The sequence below is a fragment of the Pieris napi genome, chromosome 10 (assembly GCF_905475465.1).
Source record: "Pieris napi chromosome 10, ilPieNapi1.2, whole genome shotgun sequence".
Classification (NCBI taxonomy): domain Eukaryota; kingdom Metazoa; phylum Arthropoda; class Insecta; order Lepidoptera; family Pieridae; genus Pieris; species Pieris napi.
In genome coordinates this window covers 4,216,309-4,235,554 of record NC_062243.1, presented here as the reverse complement: position 1 = coordinate 4,235,554, position 19,246 = coordinate 4,216,309, and the positions used below count along the sequence as shown (strand labels likewise).

At 32.7% G+C, this 19,246-nt stretch overlaps 1 protein-coding gene across 6 annotated transcripts in view; it reads left to right on the top strand.

Moving 5' to 3' along the window:
• The window catches only part of LOC125053061 (probable E3 ubiquitin-protein ligase HERC4), a 29,538-nt gene extending 10,299 nt beyond the window's left edge, over window positions 1–19,239 (top strand). For 2 of the 6 annotated variants that reach the window (XM_047654255.1, XM_047654254.1), the window contains exons 7-20: window positions 523–705; window positions 1,196–1,219; window positions 3,432–3,620; window positions 4,031–4,210; window positions 4,684–4,818; window positions 6,128–6,289; window positions 7,303–7,479; window positions 8,261–8,572; window positions 9,414–9,591; window positions 11,446–11,624; window positions 13,476–13,667; window positions 14,331–14,473; window positions 16,001–16,109; window positions 17,346–19,239. In XM_047654255.1, coding sequence (XP_047510211.1) covers window positions 523–705; window positions 1,196–1,219; window positions 3,432–3,620; window positions 4,031–4,210; window positions 4,684–4,818; window positions 6,128–6,289; window positions 7,303–7,479; window positions 8,261–8,572; window positions 9,414–9,591; window positions 11,446–11,624; window positions 13,476–13,667; window positions 14,331–14,473; window positions 16,001–16,109; window positions 17,346–17,498 — 2,316 coding nt within the window. In that variant the 3' untranslated portion in view covers window positions 17,499–19,239. The remainder of the gene's footprint in view (window positions 1–522; window positions 706–1,195; window positions 1,220–3,431; window positions 3,621–4,030; window positions 4,211–4,683; window positions 4,819–6,127; window positions 6,290–7,302; window positions 7,480–8,260; window positions 8,573–9,413; window positions 9,592–11,445; window positions 11,625–13,475; window positions 13,668–14,330; window positions 14,474–16,000; window positions 16,110–17,345) is intronic. The other 4 variants (XM_047654257.1, XM_047654259.1, XM_047654256.1 and 1 more) reach the window with 3 other exon arrangements.
• Window positions 19,240–19,246: the final 7 nt, after the last annotated feature.

Below are 19,246 nucleotides of genomic sequence, written 5' to 3'. Positions count from 1 at the left end.
AGAACATCAATAAAAAACGATGTGTCTATAAATTATACTTTTATAGACCTTGGACCGTTTAAGCATGAGAACAAAATACTTACTAAGCAAATACTTTAGTAATCTGTATAAGAAATTCAAAGGGCAGAAGTCCCTATTTGTTTTTGCTATGGCATTATATTTCATATATAATTACTTATTAATAGTTAAAATAATCATATCGTAAAAAAATCTTAACTATTTATGAGTGGTTTTTTTTTTGTTGTATAAAATCAGGCTTTTTAACACGGTCTCTGTAGAAAATCTGCTAAACCATAGCAATTACGCCTTGTATATTGTATATAGGCGAGCAGTGTTGGCCTGGTGGCTAGAGCATGCGTGGCTCATCTGTAAGCTTGTGACGTACAAATGAACGACCGTGTCAGGCACATAACGCAATTTTTGTATTTTACTGTATAAAAAAAATATCAAAGTAACACTGCACACACAAATATATGTTTATAAGTGTACATATTTATCTTCATGCATAAATGAATATTTCAGATAATGGAATTAATGGGCAGTACAGTGACGCAAATAGCGTGCGGACGTAGGCACGTACTATGTCGCGTGGGCGATCGCGTACTCGCGTGCGGTTACGGCGCGCGTGGACAACTCGGCTGTCCGCATATGGCCTTCGCACTTGTACCCACGCCCGTGCCATTTACTCCTAATGATGAATCACCGGTATGTATAGAATAGTACCTGCAATCACAGCAAACTGATAGGGTTGTGATTGTTGCCATGGTTACCATTTTCCATATAAAAATAACGCCCTTACGTTGATGTTTTTATAGATAGCGTTTAAACTGTCATGTTGAAATCTTAAATGTTTTATTGTTCTGTGCCCTTGGTATTGACAATCTGTGCATTCTAGTACCCAAAACCGAGATTACAATTGTTAGCTTAACAAATTTTAGTAGTTTCGTCCACTAAATCACAAGTTGTATGGGCACATTCACCGTGTAGGGGGTGAAGCTTAACTATAAACAAGATACTACTTTGAATAAATTGTTATTGCGAGAGACTTCTGAATGAACGTACTAATATCTATATAGATATATTGAGAACTATAGTAAAATTATTTTTGAATTAAATAAAATATTTTACTGAAATATTCCAATTAGTATGTTATATTAAAAATTCTGTTTAATTATATTTTTGCTCTATGATGCAGACAGAGCCGGCTGACTCTAATAAGGTAATGAATAAGTTATTAGTAGATTTGAAGCTTGTTTACGAGACTATGCGCTTACGAGTATTATTAAAAAAAAATTGTTTGACTAAATAACAGCCAATTTACATATTAAACGCCTTAAATTTTTTATTAAACATTCAGAATTTGAGGACAGTACCAATAGTTTGCACCTCTAGTATATGCAACTCTTTTCACTTCTTTAAACCGATTATTAATAGTTGGGTCCAATTTAATAAATCACATTCGACATCAAAACTCAAACCACTAATTTTGTTAAGTAAGAAATGTTGAACTTTACAAAATAAAATTTAAAATAATAATTAGTAAATTATTTAATAAATACAATTTTCCGATTACATTATTATTGTAATAACACAAAAATAGAAAGTTTGTAGTAGAATCGATTGCAATGATTACTCTTATATTAATATCGATCGATAGTATTTACGAAGAAGTAAAAAAGGTGTTGTTTGGATTAATAACGGTAGCTGAGTTTCATCGTCGGGCGTCGAGGTGGGATACGAAATTCCCGTATCACCTCGACGCCCGTCGTTCCACAACTGAGCGGTTTTTTTAGACAGTTTATTCACTATGTGTAACCATCTGGCCAATTTCCAAATCAGTTCTACTTAAGGTCTTTCAATAAAAGAGCGTATCAATTTTTAAAAGGCACTCGCGAATCCTCTCGTATTGAGAGTGTCTATGGGTGGCAGTATCAGATAACATCAGATGAGCCTCCGGCCCGTTTGCCCCCTGTTCTATAAAAAAAGCGTGTTTCTCCATAAATAACTACATATAATATTTCTTTCATTAATAATAAAAATACGAAATTAACTAAAAATCAAAATTAAGCAAGAAAAGTAACTGAATTTGTTTTTTTTGTTATGTGGTTTTTCATACAAGTCCGTCCATTCATTCAGTTTAATTGATGTCTTAAGCGGGTTACTTCACTATGGTACAAACTTACAGATGTCAAATGTGATCTATTAAATTGGCCTTACTGTAGTATAAAAATTGAATTTTATTAATTTTAGTTTTATTAATAGCCGAAAAAGAAGTCGAAGCTAGAAAGTCAAGCCAATGAGTGCCCAGGAACTTCAAAAAATTGTGTTGAGTTCCATTTGACAATATTGATAATGCAATAGTAATTCATTTATCAGTTGTAATTTTATATTTAGCCTATAATTAGTAGTGCCACATATACCTGATGCTTTTATCCTAAGAGCCCAGGGCTCTTTGCTTAGGCCAGACCTTCGTCATTTTATAAAAGCTGAAAGTTCTTCTGTGCGTGTCCCCTATACAGGTAAGAACGACCAGAGACTATAGAGTTTGGGTAGTGGTTACTTTGGCAGATAACAGGTAGTAAAGGTGTATAAAATAGTACCTTTAAGCCCTTAATGTATAAAGCTCAATTTTTTTATATTTTATTAGGGATAACTTTTTAAATATCGTCATACATTGCCGGTCTCTTATGACAGTTGCTTCCCCCTGCCAGACACCCCTAAATATTAATTAATTATAATTATACTTTCGTTAGAGTATAAAAGCTAAATTTTATATATGTTACTTGGGGACCTATGAAAAAATGATACCTCAATAGCCGGATAGTTTCAATGGTTTTTACACCCTGCCAGACACATTGAAAGTCCGCTGTAGGTCCGAGCGCGAGCGCTTAGTCTTTACTACCTGTTATCTGCTAAAGTAACCACTACCCAAACTCTGTAGTCTCTGGTCGTTCCTACCTGTATAGGGGACACGCACAGAAGAACTTTCAGCTTTTATAAAATGACGAAGGTCTGGCAGTCCTGGGCTCTTGATCTATTTAGTAAGGACATATAATTCAAGAAGAGTAGAGGCTCACGTTTTGATGTAGTTTGCCCCATGTCCATATATAAAGATGTAGATTATTATTTTTTTCTTTATAACGTGACCATTATTTAGTGTAAGGAAAACTAACTTACATTCGTTCTATATCATCTTCAAAATTGCCTAAAAATATAATAATTAATCAACGCTTAATTATGAAAAGATTATATATTATAATCTTACAGTGGTCGCCTGAAGAGATCGCTTGAAAGCGATACGGCCGCCAGTTGCCCTCCCTTTTATTTAATTATACTGTATTTCTGTATTGCTGCAACGCAGTGAAAATAAATAAAATAGCCATACTATGTATTTGACAAAGTATTCAAACGTTAACGTGAAAATATTCTAGTTTTCGACGCTCTTCAACGGCCCTATACGCGTATTTGCGGGCGGTGACCACAGTTTCCTCGTAGTCCATAGTGATAAATCGATACAGGCTGACGCACGGATACCAGATGCTAAGAAACAAATACTCACACTAAATATACCTAAACTGGCGGCTTGCGAGGTCTTCAAGGACGACGATGTAGTGAATCAGGTAAGATTTCCTCCTTTAATAGCATTTAATTTTTATCTATGGTATTCGTGGGAGAAGGTAGAAAACCATATTTTTATAAAAAAAAAATTAGTTGGCTTAGTGCCAAAACAATAGTGTGAAAAAAATTATGTAAGTCACATTTGATAGCTTCAATATTATATATATACTAGCTGAACCGGTAAACGTTGTTTTGCCGTGTATATTATTTCTAGGAAACATTTTTTTAGTTCAATAAAAATTACTATATACTATAATACCCCTAGTATAGTAATAAATTAATTGTAATTGGGTGAAAATTAGGGGTTGTATGTATATTTGTATGCTGTATCATAAAAAAATAAAAATTGGGGTGCACACTATAATGGTGTGCAAAATATATTATCTCTTAAATACTATTTTTAATTTACCAGGATCTAATGGCATACTTAGAGACAGTTTTCGGATCTCTATCATGTTTGAATGCGTCATTCCTGTTACAAAATAGCGCGCATTATGGATGTAATACAAAAGTACCTGGAGTGGACATTAAAAAGGCTGAAGAGGCTTTTAGTATCATCAGTCGATTTGAAAATACATCTATTAAAGAATTGGTAAGGCAACCTACATTATGGCAGATATATTTTGTATGTCTGTTTTCCTTATAAACCAGAGGTTTTCAGTCAAATCCTGCATACATATTGTATTACTATTTTATTCGCCATTGATTTGAGGTACTTTAGTAGGTACTAAAGTACCTCTAATCACTATATATAAATTTGCATTTTTTTTGTGTTAATTACTATTTTTAAGCTGTTAATTGTGTGTATCAAATTGGTGCACTGAGTTCGAATCGAATCAGTACAATAATACTGCTCTCAATTAATTATATTAATATATATTTTAATATGACATGATATTGTTAAAACATTAGACACTACACGGGAACCAAATGTTATTCATTTCTTCATTCAGTCAAAATTTACTGACCTCCCTTTTCAACAAAGCGTTAACAGAATTTGACAGAAAGAGACAAAAGGATGCAGTGTTTTTTGATTAATAAAGTAAATATAATAAATTATTTTAGATATTCAGTCATCTAACAGAGAACGTAATAAAGGGAGTAAAGAGTTCGCCACCTGATGCTGAAGCTTTAAGAGTTTTTCTACTCTTGCCTTTGTACCATGAGATGAGGAATCCGAGGCGACATCCGGAGTTACAAGTATGTAGTTCGTAACCATAGTAACAAATATAATACTTAGTCATTGATATATAAAAAACCCAAGATGCACAATCAACGTCTAAAAAACGTCCTCAAAAAATGAGCGCAACATTCTAAATTGTGCACTCATTTCAAATAGTCTCGCGTCTAATAAGTGGAGTCGATGTTATTTATTTGTGTTTTTTTTTATAAATAAATTTATGTACTTTTGAACTTTTTTGTGTGTAGTTTTTGACAAATATATTTACTAACAAATTATTTTTTAATTTAAAGAAAAAACTTTTTAACCGGATTAAAGTTATGTATTATTATAAATTTCCAACTATTTAACATCCAAAACCTTTTGTCTTTAGTCACCGTGACCACGGACGCTGTAAAGCACCCGAAAAGTCGGATAAATTTAAAATTATGTTAAATAGTTGTAAATAAAAAAGTCATGTTCGACTCCACTCAATACCTTGTCCTACCGACCACGGTCGGTCGTAAAATTTTATTGCTTTAAGTACGTATACACTGCGTTGTAATAACAACTTTAAGCAATTCGCGTAAGGTTGATTTTGCAATAATATATACTTGTAACATATACTGTTATAGACATACTGTTATAGAAAATGACAGAAATAGTGTTTCGGGACACTTTCGAGCGTTACTTTTATTCGAGACTGTGCATCTTGGGTTTTTTATATATCAATGTACTTAGTCCATGTTTTATAATAGCTTATAGCGTCTCTATGAATTGCGAATTTTAATACATATAAATTTATTAATGTAATTTAATTTTATATTTATTATTATTAAAATTAATGTAATTTAAGGATACGTATATATCCGTGCCTTACAGCCGTACTTAGAGAATGAATAGTTTAATAGTAAACACAGATTACATTCCAGTTGAAAACTGTGTAAATGTGGAATTTAATTGTTTTACCCCATATTCATTTCATTGTATATTTCTATAGTCTATGGGTATGATTGACAGACACATTTCTGTGATTATTCTATCACATTTTAAGGCCTGTAGGACTAAGGCGTAAGAATGATTACGCTGGGAAGCGTACCCAGAGTTAACCTAAGTAACATTCTCCATTAGTCAATATTGGCGAACTTGGCGATTAAAAAGAGTGGCGGAGAGTTTATTGCCAGTTCTCTTCCGTTCTACGCCCTTGATTCGAGAACTTTCAGTAACTGTAAAATTAGAAGCATTTAATGTATATTTCTTTTTGACGTTCATGTGTTATCTATATGCATAAATGATTTTTGATTGCAATATATTAACAATTTTCTAAAAAGAATTAATCATATTTGATAGGGTCCATTCGCCGAAGCATTCAACAGGTTATTAGTTCACCCTCAAAAGATCGTTCACTTGTGGTGGGAAGCGCAAACGGCGGAGTACTTTGAGATGCTCGTTGATATTTTTAAGAGTGTCATTGTGTATGAGTTGATGCAGCCTGTGGTCAGGCTAAATAAGGTAAATTATGTATTTCAAATTTAGTTATTACTAGATGAACTTCCTATCACCCACATATCGTCGCTGTAGAATGATAACCTCGTATGTCAAAAAAACATTTATTTTTTATTCTTAGACTCTCATGTCATTTAACTGGTATAATCATGAAACGAGGGAGCGTTCAAGTATTACGTAACGAATTTTGGGAGGGGGGGTGCTTTTGTAAAACGTTACGATGCGGGGCGGGGATCGAATTATGCGTAATTGTTAATAATATTTTGGACTTACACCCCATAATAGTAACTAAAGAGTCACTAGGTGGTCACGAAACGTTTTACTATACTTGGGTAGAGTACTGTACTTGGGTACTGAAAAACGTTACGGCGAGTTACATGCCCCCCCCAATTATTTCAAAAAATTGCGTTACGCAATACTTGAACGCTCCCTAAGGACTTATTTATGAAAAAACGAAACATCTATGAAACACATATTCCTAAGTGTCTTTAATAAATGTGACAATTATTTGTAAAAAGACAAAAGGCATCAAATATATCCCAGCCGGGAACCTGTTTGTATTGGATAATTCAATTGTAATTCTTAGTATTTTTTCTTTACTTATTAATTATGTTTTCCACTGTTTAAACCTTCCCTGAACTTCCACAAGTATATCAAAATCATAAGTCCAGCCATTCTTGAGCTTTAGCGAGACAAATGAACAGCAATTAATTTTTAATTATATATACATTTTCGCTAGAGCGCTTTTTCGCGATTTTTTTTAAACATTTTTTTTTAAATCAAGTGAAACATTTCAGAAATGGGGTTTTTTAAGTGTTTAAAAACAATACTTTTAGCCTGGAAATACATGTTTATTAAGAATTACCTAAATGTTTAAATTTAACAATCTAATATAGATAATATTTCACTAATTAGAATTTTTAAATACGATTTAACGAAGAGTTAAGGAACAGCTCTTCAGCATTATTGCTGAATATTTTCTACGTATACCTGAACTTACCTGTAATTTTTTTTTACAGAAATTAAATTTCACACACAGCATATTACAAATTCTGAATGCTCTATCGACGCTTAATAAAATTAACTTCACGAATCCAAAGAATCCAAAAATACCAGCGGAATGTTTTTATATTGAAGACCTAAGTGGGCATGTTAATATCGCTAAAGATTACATAAATTGGCTCTCGGATCAAGATGTAAGTAGATTTTCTTAATGATAGATTAATTAAAATGTAAATCTCATTGTTGATTAACCACATTAACTATATATATATATCGTCATAGTCGTAGAATAGTGACGGATTTGACATATAGTAAACTTTACAGGGCAGCCATTTCAAAATAAAATAATCATGTAAGTTTTTTTTGTCATAACTTTTTTAATTCATATTCTGTTATTATAAAAATTTTCATACAAGCCAGCAAAAGGGTTTGTTTTAAAACAAAATAAAAATAACAATAATTACATAGTTTTCTAGAAAAATGCTTCCATGAGCGTCTATCAAATCCGTCACTTTACCGACTGTATGTTATTAATTTGAAATTTAAAACACATAATTTTTTTGTTTAATGTTGGCGTAATATTTAGTCAATTTAGTATCCAAATATGATAAAAAGTGGATTTTGGATTTCAAATCCGACATTGTTTTACGATCATGACGATATATTAATTGCTAAAGGAGATTGCCCAAACTATTTTACTGTAAAATATGAGGTGGAAAAAAAGTGATTGTTATAATTTTCGATAGTGTTATTTCAAAAATATTATACAAAAATAGAGGACTTAAAAACTTAAATACATCATCAAAAACCTCTATAACAATCTCATCTTAATCGATCAGCCGCTAGGTGTTTAATTATAAACACGTATAGATTTATATAAATGTATATATGCAATGAAAACAGATATAACAGATCATCCTTTAATTAAGGACCAAAGTTGAATAACAAAAAATTAACACAATATCTCGATTTTAGCGTCTCCGTAAAAGATCGTACCAATCAGCATTTAATTCGTTACAGTCGAATCAGCTTCACCTCTGCAACTACGCATTTCTATTTGACGTACAATGCAAGTCGTTGCTACTAAAGATCGATCAACAGCTGCAAATGCAAATGGCTATCCACAGAGAGGTTACGCAAATATTCACGAGACTTTTCATGGATCCGACGTACGAATATCATAGAGATCAGTTTTTGCAACTGACCGTGTCGAGAAATCATATTGTGAGAGACACGATGCTGCAAATCAGCAATCATGACAGCTCTCAGCTGAAGAAGCCGCTTAGAGTAAGTATTAATGTTTTATAAGGCACGTAGGACCAAGAAAATCAATTAATTTGTTTTCCTTGTGTAATATTTAAAAGTAAAAAGGAACTTAAAATATTAAATACAGTTAATGTGTGATCTTCCAAATCGCTTGTTCCTTTCGAGATAATGAAAGTCTAGACTATTATATAGATTTAGGGTCTGTTTCACAATGTATGGATATTTTACGCCGGCTTTTTCTCTCGGCCTACACCCTCTGTCTTCTTTGCCGATGAGTAGGGATGCCTACAAATTGCGAAGGTAACCGGGCATGCATAAGACCCAAAAGCTTTCGGCATCTGAGGCTAAGGACCTATTATAGGATTGTAACGGATTATTTTAATAGATATAGTCTACATCAATGTGCTAATCAAACGCAATGCAAAATCTTTTCGTTTTACAATTTAACCTAGTTTAAGTATGGACGAGTCTAGGTGTGTGTTGTCAATTAATTCAAATAAATTTTCTACAAATTTGATGATCGCACACATTAAATAATTTTTTTAAATAATTGTTTTAATTGGTTATTGTTCGGTTCTTGGGTTCACGGAATGCTTTAAATATTAAAGGATATATTTTCACTCTATATTAATCACTGACGTACCACAAAGTATGCCATGCAATGCTTATAAAATACTGCAAGAGTACCTGCGTCGGGGCTTAACTACGACGACTTAGAAAATTGCCGCGCTTATAAAAGAAGCTGAGTAAGCAAAATGTATTGGCTCATGTAATAAATTCGCGTGAAATAAAGAAATATTCTATATTACGCGCTTTATCGCTTAATATGCTATATTTATATATATTCAGTACATTGTTTCAGGTAGAATTCGTAGGTGAGGAAGCTGAGGACGCTGGAGGGGTTAAGAAAGAGTTCTTCCTATTATTGCTGAAGGAAATATTTGATCCTGTCTATGGAATGTTCAAACAGTCCGAGGAGACAAACATGATATGGTTCTCTAACAACCCATTCGAAGATGATGTCATGTATTATTTAATAGGTAATTTAATTGCGTATAACTTCAAAGTACAGGGTTCAATTTTGTATAATTAAAGTTAAAAAAATATTTAAATGAAATAAATATTCTATGTATTATTAAATAGGGAAAAATCACTCTACCAAGCCAGCTTTAGGATGTCCTAATATCTCTAACTACATATCAATAAGCTAATGGCAATAATAAAATAAAAATAAATAAAAATCACTTTATTTGACGAAAAAACATTTGGTACTTACATTCTAAAGGTTATAAACATAAAATATGCAACGAATCGTTGTGTTTTCACTATTAATTTTGTTCAACCTCGTACCTAAAATAATTCTATGTGCACTAGCGATTAAACTAGGCCTAGCCTGTATCTTAAACGCTAGTTCCTTCCAGTGTCTTTAACAAATTGGTTAGGTTGTTTGTCATAAGATATTTACGGTTGTTGCAATTGGTTAGACTATAGTAAATGTGAATTTCGACAAATATTTTTTTTTTTAAATTGAAACTTGAATTTGAGATATGAATTTATTGTCGTTATAATTTATATAATTACGGAATATATTATAAAATTTAGTATTAAGATTTTATATTTAATTTACATTTCAGCACACTCTTAGGACTAAAGTTAGATATTTTAAAAAGGAAAATTTTATTATTTTACATTAGTAAACAAGTTTTCTATTTCATTATATTTCTGAGTTTTTAGCCATTCAACCAGTTTTATTTTACATTCATAGATATTAAGGGGATAAATATTAAGAATTTTATTCAGTCTATTGTACAACATGGGGCCTGTATAGCATTGCAATTTTTGTAAGTAGCTTGTTTTTGCTTGAGTGGTGGGACAGACTCTATGTGTTCGTCTATTTGCGTCATCATAAGTTAATTTTTTATGTTGGTAGATTATTATATTTTTAATGTATAGTTGTCTGACTGTTAGGACGTCGCATTCTGAATAAAGATCGACCATAGGGTACCTGAATGACTTTCAGTAAGGTACGTTGTGCTCTTTCTAGTTCTATCAGATGGGTCTTTCGGGCACCACCCCAAGAGGAGATACAATAACTTAAGATAGACTCAGCCAGTGCCGTGTACACATTTTTTATTAGTTGTGTACACAGCACTGGCAATACAAAGCTTGTTTGAATTTGAACAACCATTTAGGTTATATGAAAGGAAGAATGAAAATAATTTATTTAATAGCGGTATTTTTAAAATGTATGTACCTAAACGAAAACAAACAAATTTACTTTAATCAAAAATGGGCCTATCTCAGCTTTAAGTTGTTCAACACTAATTTTCAATATGCCCATACTATCTTGTTGTGTTGTTCATACTATCTTATCAAACACAAATAGAACATTGATCCCTAGACCACAACTCTGAACAATTGGTATTCCAAAAGATATCTTTACATCATCCTGCAGCCCCTGGTAGCTTTCATATTTCATAGCCCATTTCACGAAATCCAATCCACATAAAATATTAACCGTACAGTACGGCCAGTTTCAAGTGATCAATACGATTTCTATCATGGTGCAGTAGTTACGATTACCTTGTGCAGAAACTATTTTATTGATAGAAGCTTGCCAACGCTCGGCACACTAATACATTGGTAAAATAACCACAAGATATAATTTTAATGTGACAAGCACTTATAGGCAAACATGACATACACGAAGAGATCATACAAATATTAAACAAAACAATTACTAATCAGAACTATTAAAATTACAAAAAAATCTAAACTAAAATCGATTCTAAAGTGTGAAGAACTTGGCGGTTCTTCCCGCTCTACGCCCTTCATTTGAGAACTGGTAGTAGGTGAAAAGTTTGACCTTTTTTTATATAGAATTTGCATTATAGGTGCAATATACGGACTAGCGATATACAACTCGATAATCATCTACGTGCCATTTCCTCTTGTACTATACAAGAAATTGTTAGATGAATCTGTGATATTGGACGATTTATCTGACCTCTACCCAACACTGGCGAACAGTTTGAAACATTTGCTTGAATATCCTGACGAAGACGTTGAAGAGGTATGTTTAATTTTAAAAATGACGTTTTAAATAACTGTTTCTCACTTTGAACATATATTTTATTATACATGCAATTTTAGAGATTATTTAAAGAGTATGATCTATATTAATTTAGCTATTAGATCTCCATTATTGTTGTGGGGGAAGGAAGGTGTACTGCTTAAAGGGAGAATCCTCGACTAGTCTATCACTGAATGGCCTGAAGGTCCCAGTGGCAAAAGTCGAGAAGTAGTATATGTCGTTAGCGGACGAAATAATGCGTTTCAGTATCTATTACAAACACACATTAATATTATTAAAAAAAAATATTTTACATAGACAACCAACCTCTTAGATGTATTCTCTTATTAATTTAAATATGACCGCAATATATTTAATTGAAAATTTTTAATTTTTTTTTCTATTGATATTAAAATTTTGACAAACCCAAATATTGAAGGCAATTTTACATAATCTAGAATCTTATGTAGCGTACATAAAGGTCCTTAAAGGATATTATAGTATTTCTCTTTAGTAAACGATTTAAAAAAACAAAAAACGTCCCAAACGACAGCAATGCGCCTTGCCAGAGATTCGGATCGCTTTGGTTGACAATGTAAAGTATTCTAACAAATCTTTTTGAATTATTTGTCAATTATAACATTTTTTGTACCAAAACACGAGTTTAAAACGAATATTAAAAACATTACATTACATATTTAAACGTTATACGTATTCAAACCGAACATGACTTATCGTGCCTGATCGATCGTCTTACTCTATTCGAGAATCATGAACTAAACGATTTCTACATAAATATTTAGCCTTTTTTATTAGTATGTATAAGCTTACCTATGACTTAAAGATATGAAATTAATATGAACTTGAAGCAAAATGGTAAAATTTCGAAACTGAAAGTTTTTTTTATATAAGGTTTTTAATGTGGACTTATTGTCTTTATTTTAAAAAAAATCAATAATTAGAACAATAGAAGTTAAAAAATCTAAAAAAAACAGCACAAAACGTATCATTAAAACTACCTAAATATTATCCAAAAATAATAATAGTCCGTATGACTCTTACGATTTTTGAGTAAATAAATACGATATAACATTCTCATAAAGCTGGTGCTGGTAATAATAAATATAAAGGCGCACGTTGGTACGCCAGGGAACGAGAGGGCGGACACGTTAGCAAAAGAAGCGGCGGAAAGACTAAGGTCAAAACCTGAATACGCCGCATACCCCCTGTCATATGTAAAACATCAGATAAGGCAAAAGACTCTAGATGTATGGAATGAACGCTACCTGGGGGGTGAAACAGCTGGAACTACAAAATTATTTATCGCAAATGTTAGACCTGCGTACAAATTAATAAAAGAGAAGCGTTTCACACCCCAGATGGCGCAAATTCTTACAGGGCACGGAGCCTTTGCACATTACCTTCATAGGTTTAAAATTAGGACAAGCCCAGCATGTGACTGCGGCGATGAAGAACAAACAGTAGAACATGTGCTCATACATTGCCCTATTTTCGCATCGTCCAGGCACGACCTGGAGCAACAAATGCAGATGACTGTAGACCGTAACGGCCTACAGGACATGTTAATAAAGCACAGATCGTGCCTGGAACGGTTCTGCGAAAAAATTGTGGAATATATAAAGGCGGCAAACAAAACCCCAAGAACGGGTCTCGCGAGGAATTGCGTCCCGGCTCGCCCATGAATATTGTAAACAAAAATATTACAGATGTAGCCGGGGCGTCTTTCGCGAGACGTGTGATGTGCAAAGGTCCCTGGACACAATGGCAGGGGAGTAGAAAAGTGATATATTATAAAAAAAAAAAAATAATAATAATAAATATATGTTTTAGGTATTCTGTCTGTGTTTCGCCGTAAACACAGTAGTGTTTGATCAAGTACAAGTACACCCACTGAAGGAGAATGGAGAGAATGTGCCCGTCACACATGAGAATAAGGCGGAGTATGTTGATTTGTATGTCGACTTTCTTCTGAACAAGTCTGTTGAAAACCAGTTTAAGGCTTTTAATCAAGGTTTTCAGAAGGTGGGTATTATATTCTAAACACCTTTCGTACTATTTTGACGTGATTAACGGTGATAACGTGTAAAAACGAATGAACTTGTTATTTTATTCGACAGTATGTTTCATTCCTTGTATTTTAATACAACGTACGGTGAAGGAAACCGGCATGCCTTAGACCCACAAAAGTCGACGGCGTGTTTAGAACACAGAAGGCTGATCACCTATTGTGAAAAAAAATCGCTAAAATCTGAGGCCCGGACTAAACCTTAGGTTTCCTAGAAAAGCGGTGCCGTTACCTAACGGCCGTAATATAACGTTGGGTGACGTCACCCATACGGTTTCTATAAATAACATCGAAGTAGGTTTTCTAGAGAACGTTGAGTGTCACCGTAACGTCAAATAGCGGTGATAAACATTAGTTCAACGTTTTTCACGTGTCGCGGGGCATATATTTAATTAATACAATCAGTGGAAACGTGACTTGGACGAGCGAAAATGATTGTTTTTTTGCATTATGTTAAAAAGTAAAGACGGCTGTTATTAACAGCCGTAAAATGACGGCCGTTAGTTAACGGCACCGCTTTTCTAGGAAACCTAAGCCAGGGTTGTAGCGCCACGGTTTTTTTTTGTATAAATCAACTTCAAGACTTTATAGTTTATTAAGTGATTCATAATTATTTTCAGGTCTGTGGTGGCAGAATAATTAAACTATTTAGATCTCACGAATTGATGTCTGTAGTTATCGGCAATGAGGAGTATGATTGGGAGGTCTTTGAGAGCAACGCTGAGTATAAGAATGGATACTGCGCTACGGACCAGCAAATCAGGTAAAATTAATACCTGTGTTCTATATTAATACCCAGTCGTAATTGTTACGAGTCGTATATATTAGTATAAAGTTTATATTAACTGTTTTAAAATAAATATAGTTTAAAAAAACTATAAAACACGCTTTTAAACCGCATCAAACTAAAAAGTGAAAAATATTTTTTTTAATTTAAAAGCGTGTTTTATAGTTTTTCAAACTATATTTATTTTCCACTTTTTAGTCCTAGCAGCAATACGTGTTGTCTCAATTTAATCGTATTGCTTTGTGGACTTAAAAAAAAATTCATTGTTTTTTTCGAGATAAACCTATGAAATTATTATATTGTCGCTGATTCTTTATAAGTGTACAAAGTTTGAATTAAGTCTGTCCGTATAAAGTGGGTCAAAATCGAGTCCGAAGGAGTCGGTTAAATACATACATACATACATACAGGTGAAGCTAATATAAAGCGTGTAAAAAGGTTTTTTCTAATTTAGATATCTCGAACGTAAACTCGTGATAAGATATGAGTTTAAAGGAATATCCTAAACTTTAAACCGCAAAATTATACCATATTTCAGTTCTTATAACTGAATTGCACAGTAGCGTATAAATATAAAAATAATTATAATAAGGAACACCCTATATTTGTTAGTTTATCACTTGATGGAGTTTTTATTAATGTGTTATTATTATTACAATAAAAAATCATACGTTTCTAAATTTGATCCATTTTTGTTTTAAGTCAGTTAAAAATAATAAGTGATTGACGATCCAGTACTGGTATTTCATTAAAACCTCGAGTTTTGGAACCTAACAATAGTTAAGTTACACATATGTATATATTTAAGTTAATAATTAGAAGCTCAAACCAAATGTTAGCAATTAGCTTGAAACCAAAATGAGCCCTTTAGTTTTTCCCACACTCATAAATTGTAATATAACATTCTTGTTTCCGATAATCTCCAAAAGGTCGAATACTTCCATATAATGGAAGTGTCACTTAGATTTAAGAACCCTTAAATATGCCAAGTTACTTTTTATTAGCGTCGCAATCCCACTATCCCTAATTGTATGTTTGTTATAAGCTCATGTTTGAAATGATTAAAGCTAGTTGTTACCCAGCTTCAAACAAAGTGTTTCATCTAACACTTTTCTCTTCACCTATCGGCTTCCCTTAAATCTAATATATAAAATTCTCGTGTCGCGGTGTTTGTAGTTAAACTCCTCCGAAACGGCTCGACCGATTCTCATGAAATTTTGTGGGCATATTGGGTATGTCTGAGAATCGGACAACATCAATCTTTCAAACCCCTAAGTGATAAGGGGTGTCCACCCCAAAAAAAAAAAGTTTAATTTTTAGACAAAAAAAATTGTTTTTACAAAAATACATACAACCTCTAATTTTCACCCCTCTACGATCAACCCCTATTTTTATTATAGTAGATAGTTATTTTTATTGAACTAAAAAATGTTTACTGGAAATACATGGCAAAACAACGTTTGCCGGGTCAGCTAGTTATTTATATTATTTTGATGTTGACAGATGGTTTTGGGAGATCTTCCATGAGCTATCGTTGGAGGATAAGAAAAAGTTCCTACTGTTCCTTACTGGAAGTGACCGTGTGCCCATACAAGGCATGAAAGATATCAAGGTAACCTGTTGAATTATTACTGTGTGTTTGTTGAATAAAATTGTGTTGTTGTTCCCACAGTAATGTAAGTGCATGATCCTTTTTCAGCTATTATTTCCTTATTTATTCATTATTTTTATTAATTATTAATTACAGTAATTTACTGATACAATTTGACGTGGAACATGATGCAATGGTTATAGGTGCACACAATTTTTTTGTAAAAAAACCTTTTTAAGAGTGACGGAGAGAATTTCAGTTCTTCACGTTCGTCCGTAAATATTTTTTTACTGAAAAATTAAAATTAAAAGCATTATTTTACTGACGTTGATAAGTGTACATTACCTATTAATAAATGATATTTTACTTTCACTTATAATCATATTTTAAGGAAATTAACAGAAGTAATTATGTATATACATAACTTGGTTATAATGTACTTTCGTTAGTATCATTTGTAAATCATTATATATATCAATCTTATGTCTGTGTATGTAATTAAACTCCTTAATGGCTGGACCCATTATGACGAGATTTTGTGTGTATGGTTTCGAAAATTTACAATTAGATGACTTAACAATTTTTGAACGTCGCTCATGTCCGCTAGTAAGTTCATTTGGTCGACGTCCTAGTCAGGATAACTATAATTTGTGTTCTCTTTCTATAGACATAACATTTATTACTAACAAAAACACACACATTAACACACAAAATAACAATAATCAAAGAAAAAAATGCGGAATATCAAAAAAACAATTAAATTAAAAAAAAATCCCCTATTTCCATTCGGTTTTTTTTTTTAAATACAATTCACACCAATTGACCTAGTCCCATGCTAAGCTGGTGAAGCTTGTGTTATGGGTACTAGGCAACGGATATACATACATATTATAGATAGATATACATATAAATACATATTTAAACACCCAAGACCTAAGAACAACACCAAATGCTCATCACATCGATGTTCGCCTTAGCCGGGGATCGAACCCGGGACCCATGGATTCGCAGTCAGGGGTACTAACCACTAGACCAATGAGTCGTCAAATGGGTTTGTTTCAAGTGTGTAATGCGTGTGTGCTGTGGTTGTATTGGCCCTGGCTCAGCATTATGCTGAGGAGCAGAATGTTCCACAGCGCTGGTCATTCTGCCAGAGACCACCAGCTAGTTTGCGCCTCAGTCGCAAAAAAGAAAGAAACTGAATGTAATAAATACTATATATATTCTATGTATAATACATATATTAATTCATTTCAGATTGTAATTCAAGCCGTTGCAGACGATCGTTATTTCCCAGTAGCCCATACTTGCTTTAACCTGTTGGACCTACCTCGGTACAAAACGAAGGAACGCCTCAAATACTACCTCGTTCAAGCCATTCAGCAGACGCAGGGGTTCTCGCTCGTTTAAACGCAAAACGCCCGTTTAGTGACGCAAGTGGTGATTTTGTAGGTAGTTATGGTAAATTATCACGAACGCATTTAATACTTAAATTTGGGCCCGTATTCAAATTTAAAGCAAGTCTTGATCTAGTTAGAACAAAAAAAATTTGCTAGCTTAACTATTTCTTTATTCACAAATATATTAATATCCTGGCTTGAATTTAACTAGATTTTGGTTTAAGTTGAATTTGTCAATATGGGCCATAGTGAATATACAATTATTATGAAAATTGAATTATGAATTATAAATAAAAACATTTAATTTACTAAAACGTTATTTAGAATAAAAATAATATATTATTGAATTGGATTGCGATTCGGGATTTGCTTAGTTCAACATGTTCGTAACAACTTTATTATTATTACTTAATTTGAGTCACAAGTTCTGTGTATATGCATAATACCACTTTTTACTTACGTTACTACAAAAAGCGTAAAATACATGCGGTTTACTATATAACTTACGGCTCGTAGAAATTACGGTTCGTACTTCGGTTTTAGAACTCTAACGTTAAAAATAAATACACATTAAGAAGCCGAGCCATGATTAAATAATTAATCACGTAGACAATTCGGTGTAACAGAACAAAACAGGTGTGATTATTATAATAATGTCCTAAAATAGGTCATTGCTATTTGGTGTCTATTTCTATGCAACGTAATAATAATGCCAATAATTTTATGTGTAATAATTTTAAATAAAGTTTTGTTAATTACGCCATTGAGGCGTCCTTCCGTTAAAGCATAGAGCTCTTTTAAATTTTCAACACTAAATTTTATGCTTACCATTGTATAATTCGAACTCAAAAATGCTAAAGAAATCGTTTGAAAAACAGATTTTTACGTACGTTCGCTCGTACCGAATTTCTAGAACGCCTCAGGGTCCATAAAAATTAGATATAGACAATTCGATGTAATTAATATTCTAATTTAAAAAAAATCACCAAAATTCGCAAGATTATGAATTGTAAAGCCTATTGCTTTGTGTTAAGGTATTTTATTTCACCACAAGTAAAAGTTGTATTTCTTTTAAATAAATCTACCGCGACTTTAATTTACAACGGGTACTACGTTATAACGCTAGTTATCGCACGATATGTTTAATATTGGGGATGTTATTGTTAATATTGCTCATTTTATTTCGTTGACCGCTTCAGAGGAGCTGACATTGTAAAAGTGTGGTGCGTTTCGTATGATTGTGATTGGACGAACGGGGCGATGTATCCGTCTGTGACAATTGACCAACAATCACACGAAAAGCGCCATTTTCTATCGTTTTATTTTAAAGCGTTGAACGACATATTTTTTATGTGGAATTGGTATCATGTTATGTATAAGCTGTCCGGACAGTAAGTTGTTTTATCACTATCTGAACAATTCTTCTGAAAATAACTGTTCTTATTATCTGTGGAAATTCAGTATTTGACACAGTAGTGAAAACAGCTTAACACTTATATAAAACCTCTTATTGGACGAATAGCTTGGCGAAAATTTTAACAGGTAGATAATACTGGTTAGCCTGTGATATAGTTTTATCTGACAATATAACTTGCTATGTCATGTTGTTTATTTTGTATGAATGTACATCATGTGCAATGTAGACGACATTGACCGGTTATTGCTGAATATAATTTCGAAGCATTTATTTATGCATCTATTGTAGCTCATTCTATGGTGTGGTTTGAGAAAAATATATTATTTTCTTATTATGTGTCG